Source organism: Fukomys damarensis, unplaced genomic scaffold (assembly GCF_012274545.1).
Source record: "Fukomys damarensis isolate Sample0158 unplaced genomic scaffold, DMR_v1.0_HiC HiC_scaffold_13, whole genome shotgun sequence".
NCBI lineage: Eukaryota > Metazoa > Chordata > Mammalia > Rodentia > Bathyergidae > Fukomys > Fukomys damarensis.
Genome location: NW_022900925.1, coordinates 28,984,486 through 29,003,061, shown reverse-complemented (window position 1 = coordinate 29,003,061; position 18,576 = coordinate 28,984,486). Strand labels below are relative to the sequence as shown.

At 39.0% G+C, this 18,576-nt stretch overlaps 1 protein-coding gene across 1 annotated transcript in view; it reads left to right on the top strand.

Moving 5' to 3' along the window:
• Ankfn1 (ankyrin repeat and fibronectin type III domain containing 1) overlaps positions 1-18,576 on the top strand; it is a 449,198-nt gene that overhangs the window by 296,419 nt on the left and 134,203 nt on the right. The window contains exons 9-10 of the mRNA XM_033762964.1: positions 5,394-5,595; positions 8,112-8,322. Coding sequence (XP_033618855.1) covers positions 5,394-5,595; positions 8,112-8,322 — 413 coding nt within the window. The remainder of the gene's footprint in view (positions 1-5,393; positions 5,596-8,111; positions 8,323-18,576) is intronic.

The window sequence follows — 18,576 nt, the reverse complement described above, 5'->3', positions numbered from 1 at the left end:
TTTTTTTTTTTTTTTTTTTTGGTACCGGGAATCAAACTCAGGTCCCTGCACTTGCAAGGCAGGCGGAGGATCCACTGAGCTAAATCCCCAGCCCTGTAGTGAATTTTTAATGTCAGTTATTGTGATTTTAAACTCTAGAATTTATATTCAGTTGTTTTATAATTTCTATCTCTTTACTAGCATACTTAATATGGTGAGAAATCATTCTCATAATTAATTTATTTATTAAAATAGTTAAAGTCTTTTGCAATAAGTCCAAAATTTGGATTTTTCAGGGGCAATTTCTATTGACTGCTCTATTTTCTGTGGATGGAGCATAATTTTTTTGTTTCTTTACATGTCTCATTATTTTCTGTTGAAAGCTAAGCAGTTTAATAACATGATGTGGTAACTGAAAATCAGATTACCTTTCTTCCCTAGTGTTGTTTTGTTGCCTAATGATTTTTTAGAACTAAATCTGTAAAGTCTATTTTTTTCTTATATGTGGCCACTGAAGTCTCTGCCTGGTTATCTTAGTGTTCAGAGAATGATGAACAGAGATTTCCTTTTATACCTAGAGCCTCGCATATACAGAGGTTGTTCGTGTGTTAGGAAAAACTTTTAACACTTGGCCAGGAGATTGAGACTTCTGCCTTAGTCTTCACTTCCTGCTTGCACAGAGCCTTAAATACAGACAAAGATGGGAGCTAAGGACTTTCCCAGGTTTTTTTTTTCACACATTCTTAGCCCTGGGCATAGATGTGACCTGCTATATTTCCAGGAACATGTCAGAGTTCTTCAAAACCCTCTATGAATATCTCATTCCCCAGCTTTTGAAAAATTTTAAACAACTGTTAAACATTTTTTTGATATTTGTTTTTTGACAATCACCTAGGCGTAATTTGTCCTTAGTGGATTCCAGGTCAGATAGAATAAGCATAAGCCTTTTCAGTGGGGTCTTTCCAGGAAGCAGTAGACAAGTCAAACAATGACAGTTCTCTAGAAATGGGGTTTTGAAGGAGTCCCAATCTTATTCTCCCCCTCCCATGGCTGGAAGGCTACAGTTTTAAACATGAATGTGGACTGCTGGTTTTTAAGGCTATCAGAGAACTGCAGAAGATGGACATAGAGCAAAATGAAATGCCACAAAACTTGCCATTCTTACTGAATGCAGCCCTTTTTCTTCAATAAACATTTCTTTGATTGCTCCAAGCCTTTGCTTCATTTTAAAGATTCTGAATACATTAATTCAAATAACTTTTACTAGTTTTCTCATTGGTGTTATGGAAGAAAAGATTTTTGAATGTCTTTTCTTTGCCCTTACCACTGATGTCCTATTCTTTTATTTTTAAAGTTTATGTGAAATGTTTATTTAGGTATACCATGTGTAAATGACTTTTTAAAAGTCCCAATTGAAGAACCTTTGTTTTCTATTAGGAAAAGTAAACTTTTAAATATATTTTGCTCACAAATATGTTTAATCTTCACCCTCCTTTATTTTAAATTCTTTTTTAAATTTTTCAATTATTTTTAAGTTTATCTTTGTTCCACACTGCTCTCTAATAAATAACCTGAAGTCTTATTTTCTATTTTACTGTTACTGTAAATACACATACCAAAATATTTAAGCTTGAATTTTTCTATCAAAATAAAGACTAGTATAAAAATTACGTAAGATCAGATTTAAAGACAATATTTAAAACAAGTAAGAAAATTGCATCTTTACAATACATTTTTGTGGCTCTATTTTGGAAAGATCTGGTGCTTCCAATAAATGCTGCTATTTACCGGTGACTACAATGCACCAAAGAGATAGTAAATTTCATTTGTCGATTAATTAATCTTCACAAGTCTACACAAATATATTGTTATTATCCACTTATATATGACTAAATAAACTCAGAGAATTTAAATAAGGTGCCTAAAATCACACAAATTGTATATAACAACATCAAAATTCAAACCCAAAGCTAAAACTATAATGATTTTCTAGGGCTTATCCCTTTCCACAAGAGTAAAAAATTAAGAGCATAGTTAGTTGGGAGAGGCATTCATGTTTCTAAAAGTAAATCACATAAAACTGACTTTCTGGCACTCTTTCATCTGACCAAATTTTTAAATGTAAAGAAGAAAAAACATAATGGTGGATGGAAGTTAGAAGACTGAAAACACGCTAAAGAATAGCCTGGAAGAAAGAGACAGCTGGGGGAGTGTGAGAAGGAAGTCAAAGAGACAAAGTCAACCTAAGCTGATGGAAGGGAACAGATGGGAGATGAGCAAAGACAAAAGGGGCCATGTGAGTAGGTGTCATCAGTTAGAGGGCAAGTCACTGGAATTTGATCAATCGACAAGAATGTATTTACTGGACTCCTGGGCATTGTGGGAGATACAAAAGAAGGTAGAGTTATTTTGGGAATGATAATGATGTGGACAAGACAGATGGCTTGAACTGGGGCATTAATGCTGAGCAAAAAGGCTAGAGACAGAAGGCAGAAAGAAAGAAGTTAAGGCAATTCCCATGTGAGCCAGCTTGCCTATGAATCTGGAATTTGTGCGGACATAGAAAGAAGCAAATTAGATGAAACTGTGTAGTTGTTATTCAACCAAAGATAAAGAATTCATAGATGAAAGGAAAGGAAATCACCTGCCCTTTCCATTTCTGCTTCTATGAAAATTAAAAGATTAATAAAGGTTATAAAACATACCCACCTATACATACACAGTTAGATAATGCCTTGCATCATCCTTTCAAATTTAAACATGTTCACTTAGCTAAGCCGGGACACAGCCTAATAAGTATGACCAACACTGATTAGTCTGACCACCTTAGGAAAAATTAGGAAGTCTTTCTGTCTTGGAGGAAGTTGTAAGCAAGACTTAAAGTGACTATGGTCATTTAACAAGGTGGATCTCTATTTATTGAAGTGAAAGCAAATCAAAGGTGGGATGATAACGAACATAAAACCTACTTGAGAAACATGATGAAAAAATAAAATTTCCAGCTATTCCTCTGATATTATAAGTAACAGACTCTCTTATATGCACTCACTTATTCTAATGTATTTATTGAGGACCTTCCATAACAAAAACATTAGCTACTGCGAGTCTTCCTATATACTACATACTTCACATGCATTATTACATCACATTTTTACAACAATAATATAAAGATACTTTTATTATCCCCATTTTATAAAAAGAAAGAGGAAACACAGATTCAATAATTTGTCCAAAAGCCCATAATTAGTAGGGGAAAGAATAGGAATTTATATCCTAACCTGTCTTATACTACTTCTACCTGAGGTAGGTGCATTTCAGGAAAAGACAATATAAAAAGTAAGATTTGGCAGTCTTTGCTCTTGAAGAGAATATAGACTAGCTGGAATCCAGGGAGCCGAACAACTGTATTACAGTAAGACATTTATTGTACTTGAATTACAACCAGCCTGACATGAATAATTGGGATATGACCAAAATTTTAGCTTTAATTTATGAACAAAGTCTTGAGTTATGACCCAAATGCTGGACATTTGTGCATCCAGATGGTCTCAGATACAGATTTAACTCTTACAGAGTTCTGCAAGGAACATTTCAACATCTTTCCCGTGTGCAGTCAATTGAGAAATCCTGGGCCAATGTCTCTCTAAGAACTCTCTGAGATGTCTCTCTGAGATCTGCCTGGAAGAAAGTGTGGCCTAAAATTACACAGGAGAGAGATTCTGAAGGCAATTGACCAACTTGAGTTACAACCAGTTCTCAGAAACAAATTGGGTTTATACGTCGAGGATCCACTGTATATGCTAAAATGAATGAATATTGTATACGCTAAATGAATAAAGAAATATATAAATTTCACTGAGGGTCTCAGAAATTACTTGAGTAGCAACTTTAAGGATCAATAATCATTTCCTAGGTACTGAAATCAGAAATAAATTCTAGTACATAGAAAATAATACATATAAAGATCCACAGGTAAAAAAAATATTGAAGTAGTAAATAAACACTCCATAGAGGTCAGACAGACCGAAATGTAGCATGGAGTACAGTAGGATATGAGATAAGCACTTCTATATAAATCTATTTTGCAGAAAATGGAAAATTTTTAAAATCAATTCTGTTAAGTTTCATCAATAAAAGAGGTTCTATATTCTGAGATCCATAAAGTTGTAAAAAAGCAAAATCCTCAAGATGACCTAAAGGGAACAGATAAGTAGCAATGGCAGGATTACAAATGAAAGACAAACACAAATACAGTGGGAAGCTGGGAATGATGGTGCACACTTTTAATTCCAGTACTCAGGAAGCTGAGGCAGGAAGACTGCCATGAGTTGGAGAACAGCCTGGATTATACAGTGAATTCAAAGCCAGCCTGAATTACAGAGCAAGCCCTGTCTCAAACAAACAAACAAAAATAATAGGAATGGTAGGAAGGCAGTAGCATACTCCAGAGAGCTCTGGGTCCTGTGCCCTGGAGGCTTTAGCAAACATGAAAACATTTCACATGTAAGTGCCATGGCTAGTGACATTCATGCATTTCTCCATCAACACACACACACACACACATACACACACACACACACACACACACACACACACACACACACACACACAACACACACACACCAGGAAGCCACAGCCTTGATAGCATTCGTGTTCCAATAGCAATAACCAAACTAAAGTTGGGTAGCTTTTTAAATGTCATGGCTGATCTGGAAACTGACTTCAGGTGTGATTGTGGTGAGGGTGGGGGGCTGTTAGAGATTAGAGATTTTTAGGAACATTCAAATACTACTTGGAGAATAGCAGTCAAGGGTTCCCTGGAGGACACCTACCCAGGATATCTGGGATGAGCAGGAATGCTCCTACACATAAAAATCCACCAAGCCTCTGCACCCTGGGAGAATTGACCAAATGAACACAACATCAGAGTTTGAGTGATACCACTAAGAGAAGGGGTGTACAGGGAGCAATCACACTGCCTTACAGATAACATCTGGGACAAAGCAAATAGAAAAGCCCCACTTCCATATCCCCAAGAATAAGTACACTGCCTTCAGGCTACAGAATTGAGACACATCCTCAACTGGCTGAGAGACCAAAAGACTCTGGGCTGAGCTTCATATCATACACCCATCTTCAGGGAAACAAACATACATACAGGAGATGGAGGCTGTCATTTCATTCCTGTCACCAACTAAGCCTGTGACCTCAACAAGCTACTTCTTTACCCTGGGTTTCAGTTTTCATAGTTTGAAATGAAGAGCTACGTAGGCTCATCTCTGAGAGCCTTTCTTCCAGCTATAACATCATATTATAACATTATATGAGGATTCCAGGAGTTACTGGAGATGATATAATTCTTTGTCAATTTACAATTCTATTGTAAATGATCCATTAGATTTTCTTCTTCTTAGGAACTGCCGTGTGAAAATGACCCAACAAATGCAGAATTTACATCTTTCTCAGTCAAAAAAGCACAGTGCCCCATCGTCTCCCAATGCTGCCAAACGCCTGTACAGGAATCTCTCTGAGAAACTGAAGGGGAGCCACTCTTCCTTTGACGAGGCCTATTTTAGAACAAGAACTGATCGGCTGAGTCTCAGAAAGACCTCGGTGGTAACAAAGCTCTTTTTCTTCTGTGTCAGTTTGATTTGTTCAGTTTTGTTTGAAGATTCCACGATAATTCACATTTCTTTCTGAAGCTAATGTTTTTACAGTTTTATAAATGCTGAAATAAAATCCAGCAAGGCAGGAACTACATGTATCTATGATGTTAGACAAAGTTTGAGTGATGGTGAGATGTTCCCCTTTCCTTTCCTGTAGCTTCTTTTTTACTCCTAGACTAAAGAAACCAATCTCAAAAAGCAGCAGTCGGGCAAATATGGAATCTCAGATTTTCTGAGACCTCCAGTGTTTATTCGAATAAAAAATTAATATTATTTTATTATTTCTACTGTGAACTCCATATGCTTTCCAATGGCATTCAAAACCAAATCTAGGCAATTAATGCTTTTCTACTGTATAATGATGAGGGAGAGAAAACAAGAGCATAAGAAGAAAACATACAGGGACTGAGAAGAGGAACAAGCTTATCAAAAACCTAGGTAAATACAGTGCCTGGAGTTTATCATTACATTTATCTTTAAGGTCCCAGGCAGTCAAAGCAGAAAAGGAAACACAATTTGTAACAGCATTTCATTAGCAAACATTTGAAAGTCTAGTAGTCTATCAGAAGAAATGAACATTTTCCTTAGGCTAAATCGCTTGACCTCTACGGATGCCATAGTGAACTGTGCAGACAGCATGGCATAAAGAAGCTGAGCATTGTGGCACACACCTGTGAGCCCAGCAATCCAGAGGCTGAGAGAGGAGAACTGTGAGTTGGAGGCAGGCGGGGCTCCATAGCAAGTTCAAGCCAGCTTCCATGGCATAGCAACACCCTGCCTCAAAATCCAAAGGAGGGACTGGTGCGTAAGAGTCATACTGGTGATATTACAGATGTTCTCGTAAAGTCTTCCGTCCTAGCCCTCAGTAAAGGCTAAGGGCATAAGGTAAATATGCTCAGCACGGGTATTTTGCAGGGGGTAATGACTCCATTTGTCTGATCTTAAAACAAGTGAATCCTAGACTTTCCAGATAGAAGGAAGCTAGAGTTTCCCAGCAAAAGCATGGAGGAGGAAACGACTTAAGAGTGAGATTAAATAAGGCACATGAGAAATTAGAAATACCAAGAGTCAAAACCAAATGCTCACTTTGGACAGGTATGGACAGGGTAGTATTTTAACTTTAAACTCATTTGCTTTCTAATATATATTCTCATTTCAAATTCATCTGCTGGGAGGGCTTGGCTGTGACTAAGTTGCCTGATCATCAGAGGACTTTCAGTTTAGTGGCATGTGGACAAAACACTTTTCCATTCAGCAGATTGTCTTGCAGCAAGGAAAACTGCACACCAAAATAGCTTCATCCCCTGGGTCCACACTGTCAAAACAAGCATTTGCATAATCACCTCACGTTTTCCTCAAGCTCCAGTTTTGTGATGTGTACTTAGCTAAAGCCAACCAACAGTTTCTGACAGAGAAAATCAGTTTTGGATGAGACTAAAAATAAAACTTATGTGCCTAAAAATTGGGTCACTAAATATTTCCCTTCTGCTAGTCAGGTGACCACTATATGAGGTCAAGGTCAATGATATTTCAGCATTTTTAAAGACCAAACCCTCCTTTGTTGCTAATCCTTTAAAAAAAAAAACTTTCCAAAAGAACCATATTGTCCATAGCTATTTTTCCTATGAGTAATACATATCTCATAAATATTCAACTTCTAGCCCTTCAGAGCCCCCAAAACAATTAGCCACAAGCCACTGAAATTTCCCTTGAACTCTGACACTTGAGCTCACAAATGCCAGGTATGCAATGGCTGGGGTTCTGGGAAAAGAAAGTGTGGTATTAGAACACCAAGGGATCACCGGGGATTTAGCTCAGTGGTTCGGTGGCCTGCCTTGCAAGCACAAGGACCCGAGTTCAATCCCCGGTACCAAAAAAAAAAAAAAAAAAAAAAAAAAAAAAAAGAACACCAAGGGATCTAGAAACATGGGCATCCACCTGCAGGCAGTGGGGAGCTATGAGACCCATAAATACTGATGTAGCATGCAACTTATATTCTATAGGAAGAATACTCTCGTACCAGTATAGTGCCTGGGCTGGAAAAGCCCAAGACTGGCAGTAAATAGATCATTGCCATGATAAAGATCAAGGATGATAACACCTAGGGACTGACAGGAATGGGTTAGGTTTGAGAGAAATAGAGAACGTGCACTCTCAGCACCAAACTAGTTGGCATACTAACATCATCTGTTCTGCTTTTGGCACTTACCTAAGATTTGCCTTGCTGTAAAGTACTGTGTTGTCTTAGTGCATCTAAATTATTTGTTCAACGACCATTAGAAAGTGTGGAAAGTAGGTTCAGCAGTTTTTATGTGGGAGGCCTTGTAGTACATTGTAGCTGTACAATTACCCATCTACAAGTGGGTCTGCAGTCCCTAAAGCAATCTCTAAAATTCAGAACAGTTACTCCTTAAAGACACAATGGTCTAGGAAACTGTGCTAATTCTGCTTGCTCTTCACTTCCAGAACTTCCAGGGCAATGAAGCCATGTTTGAGGCAGTTGAGCAGCAGGACATGGACGCTGTGCAGCTCCTCCTGGACCAGTACACACCAGAAGAGCTAGACCTCAACACACCTAACAGTGAGGGGCTGACGCCTCTGGATATTGCCATCATGACCAACAATGTGCCCATCGCAAAGATTCTTCTGAAGACAGGAGCCCGAGAAAGTCCACACTGTAAGTAAACCTGAGAATAGCAGCATTCAAACTAGACCTTTGGGGCAGGGATGGCTGACTAAACACAGGCTCTGAAATTCTTTATTTGTTCTCATGGACTTCACACAAAGAGCAAGCATGTTTATCAGTCTAACCATTTAACTGCATTCTGATTAGAATATGCTAAATAATATTAAAAAAGGACCCCATCAAGGAACTTCCTACTAAGAATTTTGGTCAAGCTTTCAAACCTGTGAGATGCCAAATGATGGTACAGAATAGGAGGTATGCACAGAAAAAGAATGAGTGGATGTGTGTTTGTGTCTTTGTATGCCAGTCAGTGTCTGTCTTCGCTCATTTATTCAACAAATAGTTGAATAAGACAAACTTGCTATTGTCATAGAACCCAGGTATGAATGGAGGAGACTTCCAATAAGCAAGTCAATAGATAAATTAAAATAAAAACTAAAATAATAAATCCTATGAAGAAGATACAGTAAGTGAGCAGCTAGATTGATAGGGAGGGTATTATTCTAAATATGGTTAGGAAAGGGAAGCCTCTCAGATGTGGTGATATTTCACTTAAGTCCTAGATGAGCCTACAGAAATGAGCCACGGGAAGATGTGGGAGTCAAATTCTGGCTGGAGTGAAAGATCTGAGGCAGCCAGGAATGAGACTGACGTATTGGGAGAACAAGCAGGCTAATGTGGCCAAAGCAAAGTAGCACATGGGGGAGTGATAGCTGAGGAAGTCACTGGGACCAGATGGTGCAGGACCTTGAGGCCACGCCAAGATGTTTCCCTTTGATGACTGAATGCGAAGGGAAAGCAGTGAGCAGCTTAGCCAGATGAGTGCCATGGTCTGCTTTTCATTTAAAGATCATTATGATGCTCTGTGGAGAATGAACTCTGCGGAGGGACTGGGGGAACCAAGCAAACCATGCAGGAGGTGACAGCAATAATCCACAACACACTGTCAGTCACTTGGACAAGCCTGACTGTGATGCTGAGCAATGGGAGAATTCTGGGTGTACATTTCAACAGATGTGTCAAGATGCAGTTCACACAACTTACCATTCACCCATGGAAAGTGTACAATTTAACGGGTCTTGGTGTACATACAAAGTTGTGCAGCTATCACAACTTCGCCACCCCGAAAAGAAACTCCACACTGTTGAGCTACCACACCCTAGTGTTCCCTCTACTTCCAACCCTAAGAAAACCTTTCTGTTTTTGTAGACTTATCAGTTCTAGACATTCCACGTAATGGCAATGTATACTGTGTGGCCTTTGATGACTGGCTTCTTTCTGGATCTATTTTGAAGTAAAGCCTGTGATAATACTTGGAGAGTGACTTGCTCTGGGCCAATGCAGACCCTGCCTGGGAAGGGACTGTATAATATTATATAGCTCCCAGGCTGTGCTAGGCACTATTCTGCGTACTCTACATGTATTGACTCCTTTAATCCTGACAACATTATGAGGTACATTCTCACATTGCCCTTGGTGCAAACCCTCTGCCCCAATGACCACAATGGCTCTGTGTCATAGATTTGATGCTTCCTAAAAGAAAAAAGTAAAATCATCTAACTGTTAGCTTCACTAATACTGTTTCACTCATTTCCAAATGGTGAGACTCAGAAGGCTGGAAAAGAAGTAAGCAAATACATAATTAGAGATCACATCTCTGCATCTAAATTTTATAAATCACTGCCAACCAACAACTAAGTACAAAGGCAGGTCCTTATATCGAAAAATCTTTATTTAAAAAACGTTAAGTTAAAAAAAAAACCAAAACATTAAGTTCGCCATATCTGTGTCAAAGAGAGTGAGGATCTGGGTTCGTTAAGACTTGGTGCCATCAAAAGAGCTCCATTGTCAAAGCACTGATCTTTTTTGTAGAACTGGAGGATTTCGAGATATAGACAAAGAAGGATGGAATAAATCAAAAAAGACACATTTGCTGCCTCTTAATTTATCGCAATAACATATACCCCAGAGATTCAGTGAAACGGAAGTAGAAAGAGAATCAGAGGGTCTGGACACAGAGAATGCAGACTGAGCCCCATTCTGCAGGAACAAGGAGTCCATTGATCCAGATGTTACCCAGCCATCCTACACTGGGATAGAGGAAACATCGGTCCTACTTACCTGAGACACTATCAAGAATTCTGCATTTCTCTGAAGACAGAAAGACTCCCAACTTCCAGAGCCCTCTTGTGCAAAAGTAAACCTCCACAAAAGAACCCAAGTATGATCTAGTTGAACCCAAAGTGCATTTGTTCAACAGATTCCTAGTTAGCTTGTTCTTTCTGGAATGATAAACATGATATTATCACAGAGTTGTAAGGGATGGACAGTGAGAGACTAGCCCGAGTTTCAGTCCCTATGAAATGTGATGTCTAAGTCACCTAGGCTGCCCAAGAAGCCAGACACAGTACCACATATAAAATCACACATGTGTGAAAATGGCAAAGGAGTATCGATTGAGCGCCTATGAAGTCTCCAGACATGTTATCTCTGGATTTTACAATAACTCTGTAGCATGATGTTATTAAATTGATTTTGAAGATGAGAAATGTGTGATTCTGAGAGTTTTAGTTACTGACCAAAGATCACACATCTAACAAATGACTAGGGATGTCAGGAACCCAAGCCTAAGTCTGTAGGATATCAATACCTGGTATCCTTCTACACTAACTTACTCCCTTTCTAGGAAGAAAAAAAAAACAGCATGAAAAGCTATGGCCACTGGGCACCTGCATCTTTCCCTTTAGTCCTATTTGCTAAAATCCTATGGCATTTTTCATTATTCTGTTCTGTGCAGTAAGGTGCCATTTGTGTAGGAGAGAGTTAGGATAAAAGAATAGAATGCTTTTAGGAATTTTTAATTTACTTTCTATATCAAGTACAAAAGAAAGAAAATTGCTTCTGTTCATGAGTTTGAACCTGCCCATGAGAAAAAACATTCTGCCAGCTAGAACCAGATAAGCAAAAACCTGCTACATATTGTTCCCCCGGAGCTAAAAAGGTAGGATGAAACAGAAGAAAATAACAAAGAGGCTTTAAAGTTTTAGTGTGTCTTACACATACACACACACACAAATGCATTTGTCTACATCATTTTACATAACACTCACAACTAGCTTGAGAGGTGAGTGTTATTTTTCTCAGTTAATCAGAGAAGAAACTAGAGTAAGAACAGTTCAAATAGTTCACCTAACACTATGAGACTAACAGGTGGTGGAGCCATAATTTGAATCCAGATGAATTCAGTGCTTTGGCATTTGTAGAAAAGTTTTGGCAGGAGGCCGGGGATCTAGCTCAGTGGTTCGGTGGCCAGCCTTGCAAGCGCAAGGACCCGAGTTCAATCCCCAGTACCAAAAAAAAAACAAAAGTTTTGGCAAACTCACTACTACACAATAGGTGCTCAATACCTTCCTTTCCTCGTTCTCCATCTGTTCCTCTTCTAATGGCTGTCACATATTTCAAAGCAGAGTGTGAGGTTTCTAACATAGTTCATTTTCTTCCTTCTCCTTCCTTGTTTATTTCCTTCCTAAACCAATCCTGTGTTCTCTTCACTATGCCAACAGCCCAACACAATTCAGAAGCAATTCCTCGTAATTCTCACCATTTCTTAACAGGAATCACAGCGACACTGTAGGGTTTAGGAATTTACTTCCAAGTCATTGATCAGACCTGTATCCCAGTCTTTGGCCCTCAACGGAGCTAGATGGAGAAGTTCATAAACATTATTCATAGGAAAAATCCCAGAAGCAGCCACCCACACTTGTACACTCCCCTGACAATAAATACTGTATATACAGTAGCGTAGTCTAATCATCAGATAAATCTCCACCTTTTACTAGCAATGGTTTTCATTCCACCTTTAGGCAAGTGACAAAAAGTACAGTAGTCCCCACCTCTACCCACGGGGAATATATTCCAGTACCCAGTGGACACTTGAAAACCACACATAATGTATCAATGATAAAGTTTAATTTATAATTTAGGCACAGGAGAAGATTACCATCAATAATAATAAATCAGAACAACTATAATAATTAAGCATCACTACTCTTGCGCTTTGGGACTATATTAAGTAAATTAAGGTTACCTGAATACAAGCACTACAATATCATGATGGCTGATCTCATCACTGAGTTGGCTACTAAGTGACCAAAAGGTAGTAGGTACAGCACAGATATAATGGACAAAGGGGATGGAATGGAACATTTTGTCACAATACTGATTTTGTTACACTGAGACCAGCGTGCAACTTAAAACTGACAAATTGTTTATTTCTAGAATGTTTTTTAATATTTTTGGAACACAGTTAGCTGTGGGCAACTAAAACTGTAAAAATAAACCTGAGGATAAGGGAAGGTATCTGTAATATGCATTCTTTCAAAAAAAAAAAAGTATCAGCCATTATTGAAGTAGAATCCCAAATACTTCCCTGCAGCCTGGGGTGTTGAGCTAGGACACAGGCACAGGATCTGAAGGGAGTCCCTAGGGGAGGCCCTGAGCAGAGGCACCTCAGGATACCTGCAGCTATGCCATTGGTGATTTCCAAGTTACAACCGAACAGCTGCTATTTGAGAAAGACTTGTCATCGCTGACTATAAAAGTCTCCCCTAACCCCCATCACATACCTCGCCCTTTTTCTGACTCACTCATATCCTGCCTTTATCCTCGCTCAGCCGTCATAGCTCAGCCATCCCCAGGGGGAGACCGCTCAACAAGGGCCTTGCCTTCCTGAGGCTGCCATTGCTTTGCCATGCTGAAGGTCCTACGAACACTAATCCTAAAGACACAATCTCCTTTTGAGTTATCTGGTCACGCGTATGGATTCCCCGCATCTTTTGACTCTAGTACTTGGGACATAGTAGTACTCGCCAACTTTCAGTCAAAACTTTAGCCCCATCTCACACTGCTGAGAATCACAAATAGTGAGTTTTTATGCATGCACAAACTCAAATGATGGGTACAGTGGACACACACACGTGTGCACTTACATGGGGAAAGCCTAGAAGCTGCCCAATAACTTACACTTTAAGGCACCCTTGGCTGCTTCTGCTGCTGCTGTTTCCCAGGCACTGCTGCAGAACATGGTTTTCAGTGTAGCCTGGCTGTTTCCATTTCTACACCATCTAAAAACGTGAACCACTAAGAGTCCCGGAACTTTTCTCTGCTTAAGTTTACTACCCGTTCTCTCAGCTGCACTCTCTGTCTCTTCAGACCCCTTTCCCTCCTCTCCATGTCCTGGTAAACTCCTTTTTCTTGCCCTCCCTCAGATGTTGCCTATGGAACTATAAAGTGTCACCAAGAATTTGTAAGATGCAACAACAGAGTGCCGTGGCGGGAGACAGTGCAGACACGCAGGTCAGGATGCACCCACCCCTCGGTCATCCTGTCATCGGGGATTCCTGGTAGTGCTGGGCTGGGTTCAGGCCACGTCTAAGAGGTGTGACTATAAACTAATGAGGCTGGCTTTATGTCAACAAACACAGCCACGAGTCTGCAATCCGAGCCTTTAACACCGTCCTCCCGGGGACGCCATGACCACTCCAGCAGTGATGCCACTGCACTGAGCACTTTGGAATTGTCCACAGAGTCTGTTTGTGAGAAAGGTGAACTCAATATGCAATCACACCTGATTGTTGCTCCAAAGCAGCACTGGCCTGCATCATCACAAGCCCAGGCCTGAAACGATTTAGAGAGGTTCCCTGAAATCAAATCCACTCTTGAAGGACAAAAATGTCCACCTATTAAGAACGTGTAAAGCAGGAGCTATAGGCAGGGCTCTAAAATTAGGCCCAGATATTTTATTATCCCAGTTTGCAAATCCACTCCTCAAACCTCATCTCCTTCTGCATGCCACTCACCTGCACCAACAACTGTTTTGCTCCTTGAACATACCAAGTCGTCTTGCCACAGGGCCTTTGCACTAGCTGTTCTTTCTACTTGAAATGCTTGACAGTTAATCTTGATCATTACATGGTCAATTCCTTAATGATCAAAGTTCAGCATACACATGAAATCTCTGAGAGACGCTTTCTCTGACCACCAAGTCCAAAGTCTAATATAATCACAACATTCCATTGCAGTTTTCTGCATGGCACTTATCTTTATTTTTGTCAATATTTTTGCTTGCTTTCTGTCTCTCCTGCATTAGAATGTAAACTCTATCAAAAGCAGGATCTCTTTCATTACTGTTTCCCCAGACAATACTAGAAACTCAATAAATATTTATCTAATTGAACAGAATGAATCCCAAGGCTACTTTTTTGAGGGATGTAAATATATCATTTCTTATGAAGGGAATGATTTTCTAAATATTGGGTGAATTAACCATTGTTATGTTTGTAAGTAATTATTCAAACACCATGTGGCTTCTGCCTACATTCCAAGACAACAAGAGCCAAGTTCTATTGTATAAGTAAATGAACAGATGGATAAAATGTAGTATATATACACAATGGAATATTATTCAGCCCTTAAGATGGAAATTCCATTAGTTGTGACAACATAGGTAGAAACGGAGAGCACGGTTGCAAAGTAATATAAGCCAAGCACAGAAAGACAAATACTATATGTTCTCTCTTACACATGGAATCTAAAATAATCAGTCTCAGTGCAGAAAGCAGAATGATGATAACAGCAGCCAGGGGTAGAGAGAAAGGAGACACGAAGGTCAAAGGGTACAAAATCTCAGACAAAGGAAGGTGGGCTTTGTAATCCACTGCACATTGTGGTGAATGCAGTTAATAATACTGTAATGCGCACTTTACAACTGCCAAGAGAGTGAATTTCAAATATATTTGCAACAAAAGATAAATATTTCAGCCGGGCCTGGTGATGTGCACCCGTAATCCCAGCAGTCTGAGGAGCTGAAGCAGAGCCACAAGGTCGAGTCCAGCCTGGGGAACTTAGCAAGATCTTGCCTCAAAATAAAAAATAAAAAGGATGGGGGATGTAGTTCAAGGCAAATTCCCTGGATTCAATTTCTAGTGCTGAAAAAAAAAGAAAGGAAAAAAAAAAGAGGAAGGATTTCAGGTGATGTATATATATGTGAGCTTGACTAAATTATTTTGTGTTGTACTCATGAATCACTAAATCACTTTGTACCTGGCTGAGATATACGCTTATAAAATGTCAATTTACAATAAAACTTTGAAAAATAAAGGTGCTTACTCCAAACTGTTATAAATAGAACATTTATGCTGAATTACAAAGGATTGGTACCAAATATAGTACCTAATTAGTAATTTTACATTGATTACATATTGAAATGGTAAATTTGGATATATTGAGTTAACTAAAATTTATTACTAAAATTAGTTGCCTTTTTAAAATGTCACAACTAGGAAATTTAAATGACGTAGCTCCCACTATATGCCTGTAGACAGTGCTAAAATAAGGGCAGAAAACATGGCTATCTTCTTTAAAACTTAAACCCCTATGTTAGTTACCTTTCTCTCTTGTTGTTGAGACAAAATTCCTTGACACCCAATGTTAAAGGGGGAAGGTTTATTTAACTCACACTTTGTAGAGGTTTCAGTCCATAGTTGGCTGGCTCCAAGGCAGGGTGGCATGGCAGAGGGACTTCACAGAGAAGAGACAGTTCATAGCAGCCACAAGGTAGCAAAAGCAACAAGAGACCTTCACAGGGTCTTTCTGACCCTTTTATCTTATCCTGACTATGAGGGATTAGGGCAGTGCCAAACCAATCATTATATGGTTTAGTAAGCACACAACCTTAATCCCAGCATCACATAACTCTAGATCCAGCCATCTCAGAAAAAGCCATCTATCACTACATGAGGCTTTGGGGGGACATCTAATCCCAAACCATAACAAGCCCTATGATACCAATCTGCTTTGGATTTCCTAAAGAATTCATTCAAGTGTTTTTCTGGTTGTTGTTGTTTTAAGAAAGATGTGCATTTGTCCTTTTGAGTTTGGTGGGAACTGGCACAGGAAGTGCCCCTCTGTCTCTGAAGCTAGCTTCTAAGGAGTCACGGTTACAACCTAACTTATGTCATAGGGATGTGGTAAATCCCTATTATATGTTAGGGATTCTGCCAGAAAGTCGTAAATTCTGCTAGAAAACAGCAGGGGAAAACACTCTTGAGCCCATGCTCAGATGAGTTCTGGATAAAGAAATTTCCATAATAATCAAAATGAAATATTTAATCTCCAGATCTCTAAAATCTTTTCGGGACCATATTCTCAAAATCCCTGGGAAAACTTTAAAGTAAGACAACAGGTTGAGACCCAAGTGAAGCTATATTGAGTTTTGAGTTCTGAACCTGAACAAGACAGATAAATTGGAACTTTGGTTTTGAGTTTCTCTATTATTAGCAATTTTGACACACTTAATCTTTGGAATACCTCTGTATTACTTCTTTTGATACTTTTACTTTTAAACAAGTCAGTTGTGAAGTGGTTAGAAGATTTCCACTTCTGATCAGTACAGATAAATTTTATTAAATCCCATTCTTAGTTTCCCAGAAGATATTGGTTTTCAGTGCATTATAAGTGCCCTTGTTTTCTCCTTTGAAATAACAGATAGGGGTTGGATTTGACACCCTTATGAGTGCATACTGTATTTCTAAAGAGCAGCTGGAATGGAAAATTTTTTACCTAAGACCATTTTTTGACGAAAGAACATTGAGCTATTTCATTAAAACAAGTACTTTATATTTAAGGGCCTCTAGAAATATACAATCAATAGATGTATGAATACGAGCTTCTATTAATTGAAAGTCTTCTTTGCACAGATTATCATTATTACAGTTTATGAGATGGGCACCACTACTATGCTAGTTGTACAGATGAGAGACGTGAACAGCAGAGTAACCAGAGTAACTAGGGTCATGTATCTGTTAGGGGTAGCATTGATTTGAAGGATACCAAAGACTTTTAAGAATTTTCTCCACTTTCAAAAATAGTAGAAAAGCAGACTTCAGCTCAAGATAAAGAAACTCTGCGCAGAGTCATGTGAAAATGGGTAAGGCTGCCTTGATAAGCAGTAAGTTCCCTTCCTGAAGACAGCAAAGGGGCCAAGGGACTTTGGGAAGAGGCATCAAAGGTTAGTTGTAAGGATGCTTCTACCCCTGAGATTAAATGATTGTCATAGTGTCTCATTTTTCTCATCAGTAAAAATGAGGAAAATGTTATTAATAGAAAAGCTGTTGCTAAAATGGCACATTGTTAGTAATTTGCAAGTGAGTCCACTCTTTCTACTCTTGTCAAGCAAACAAAATAAATTGTTCTGCAAAGTCCTCAATCAAAAAATCAAAATTATTTTACATTTTACCCACATTATATTTTAAAGCTTCAAGCAATTATCAAACGGCCCTAATTCACCAACTGCAGGGGTAAGGGTAAAATTAAGAAATGGTAAATAGTTGCCAATCATAGGTTAGATTCTAATAGTGAAGAAAATCCATTCAGTCCATGATCATTATTTATCTCGGGACTTAAACAGTAACTGTAATTGTATTCTTTGGACACCAAGTTGCCACCCAACCCCCACCCCATCCCACAGTTAATTAGCTGGGCAGGTCTTATAACAAATACCCACTCAGAAGCACTGGGTGGTAGAAATGCTGTTGATAATTAACACCACAATAGCATGGAGCCTGTTTCAGGAGCACAGAGTAGTCTTACCCCAGCTGGACTGCCTGCCACACACCCACAGACCCTCTATTGTGCTGGCTATGACGGCTCCCAGGGACGGTTGCTTGGCTGGAGAAGGGACCAACTGCAATGGGAGAGAAGGCCAAACTTTCAAGAGAGCAGGAGTGCGCAGTTCACGGGGGAAATATCCAGTGGGTGAAAGTGAAAGAGAAATGATCGGACACTAGAAAAAGAGAAAGAGATGGGCAGGAAAATCAATCATAAAATAGATTTAGCCTTCCTATTTCCTGAGCCCAACCAGCCAGCCAAAATGAGTTCACCAATATCAGGCCAAATAGTGATTAGAAAATTGCAATATTTAAATAATAGGCTGATTTATATTCCATTTGGTTTACAAAGAAATTCAATGAGTTTTTTAAGGTTTTTAAGGAAATAATGTCTAAGTCATCCCACCTTCCTGGGTTTCACTTTCTTCATCTTTAAAACAAGGATGTTGAAATGGTTCCCATTCCTGGGTTGAAAAAATAGGATGAGGTTCCCAGACATTTTCTAAGGAGTCAAAAGCCTACCCTATCACTGTATTATTCAAGATAAAATTACTTAGTGTAATATAATTATATTTCCTTG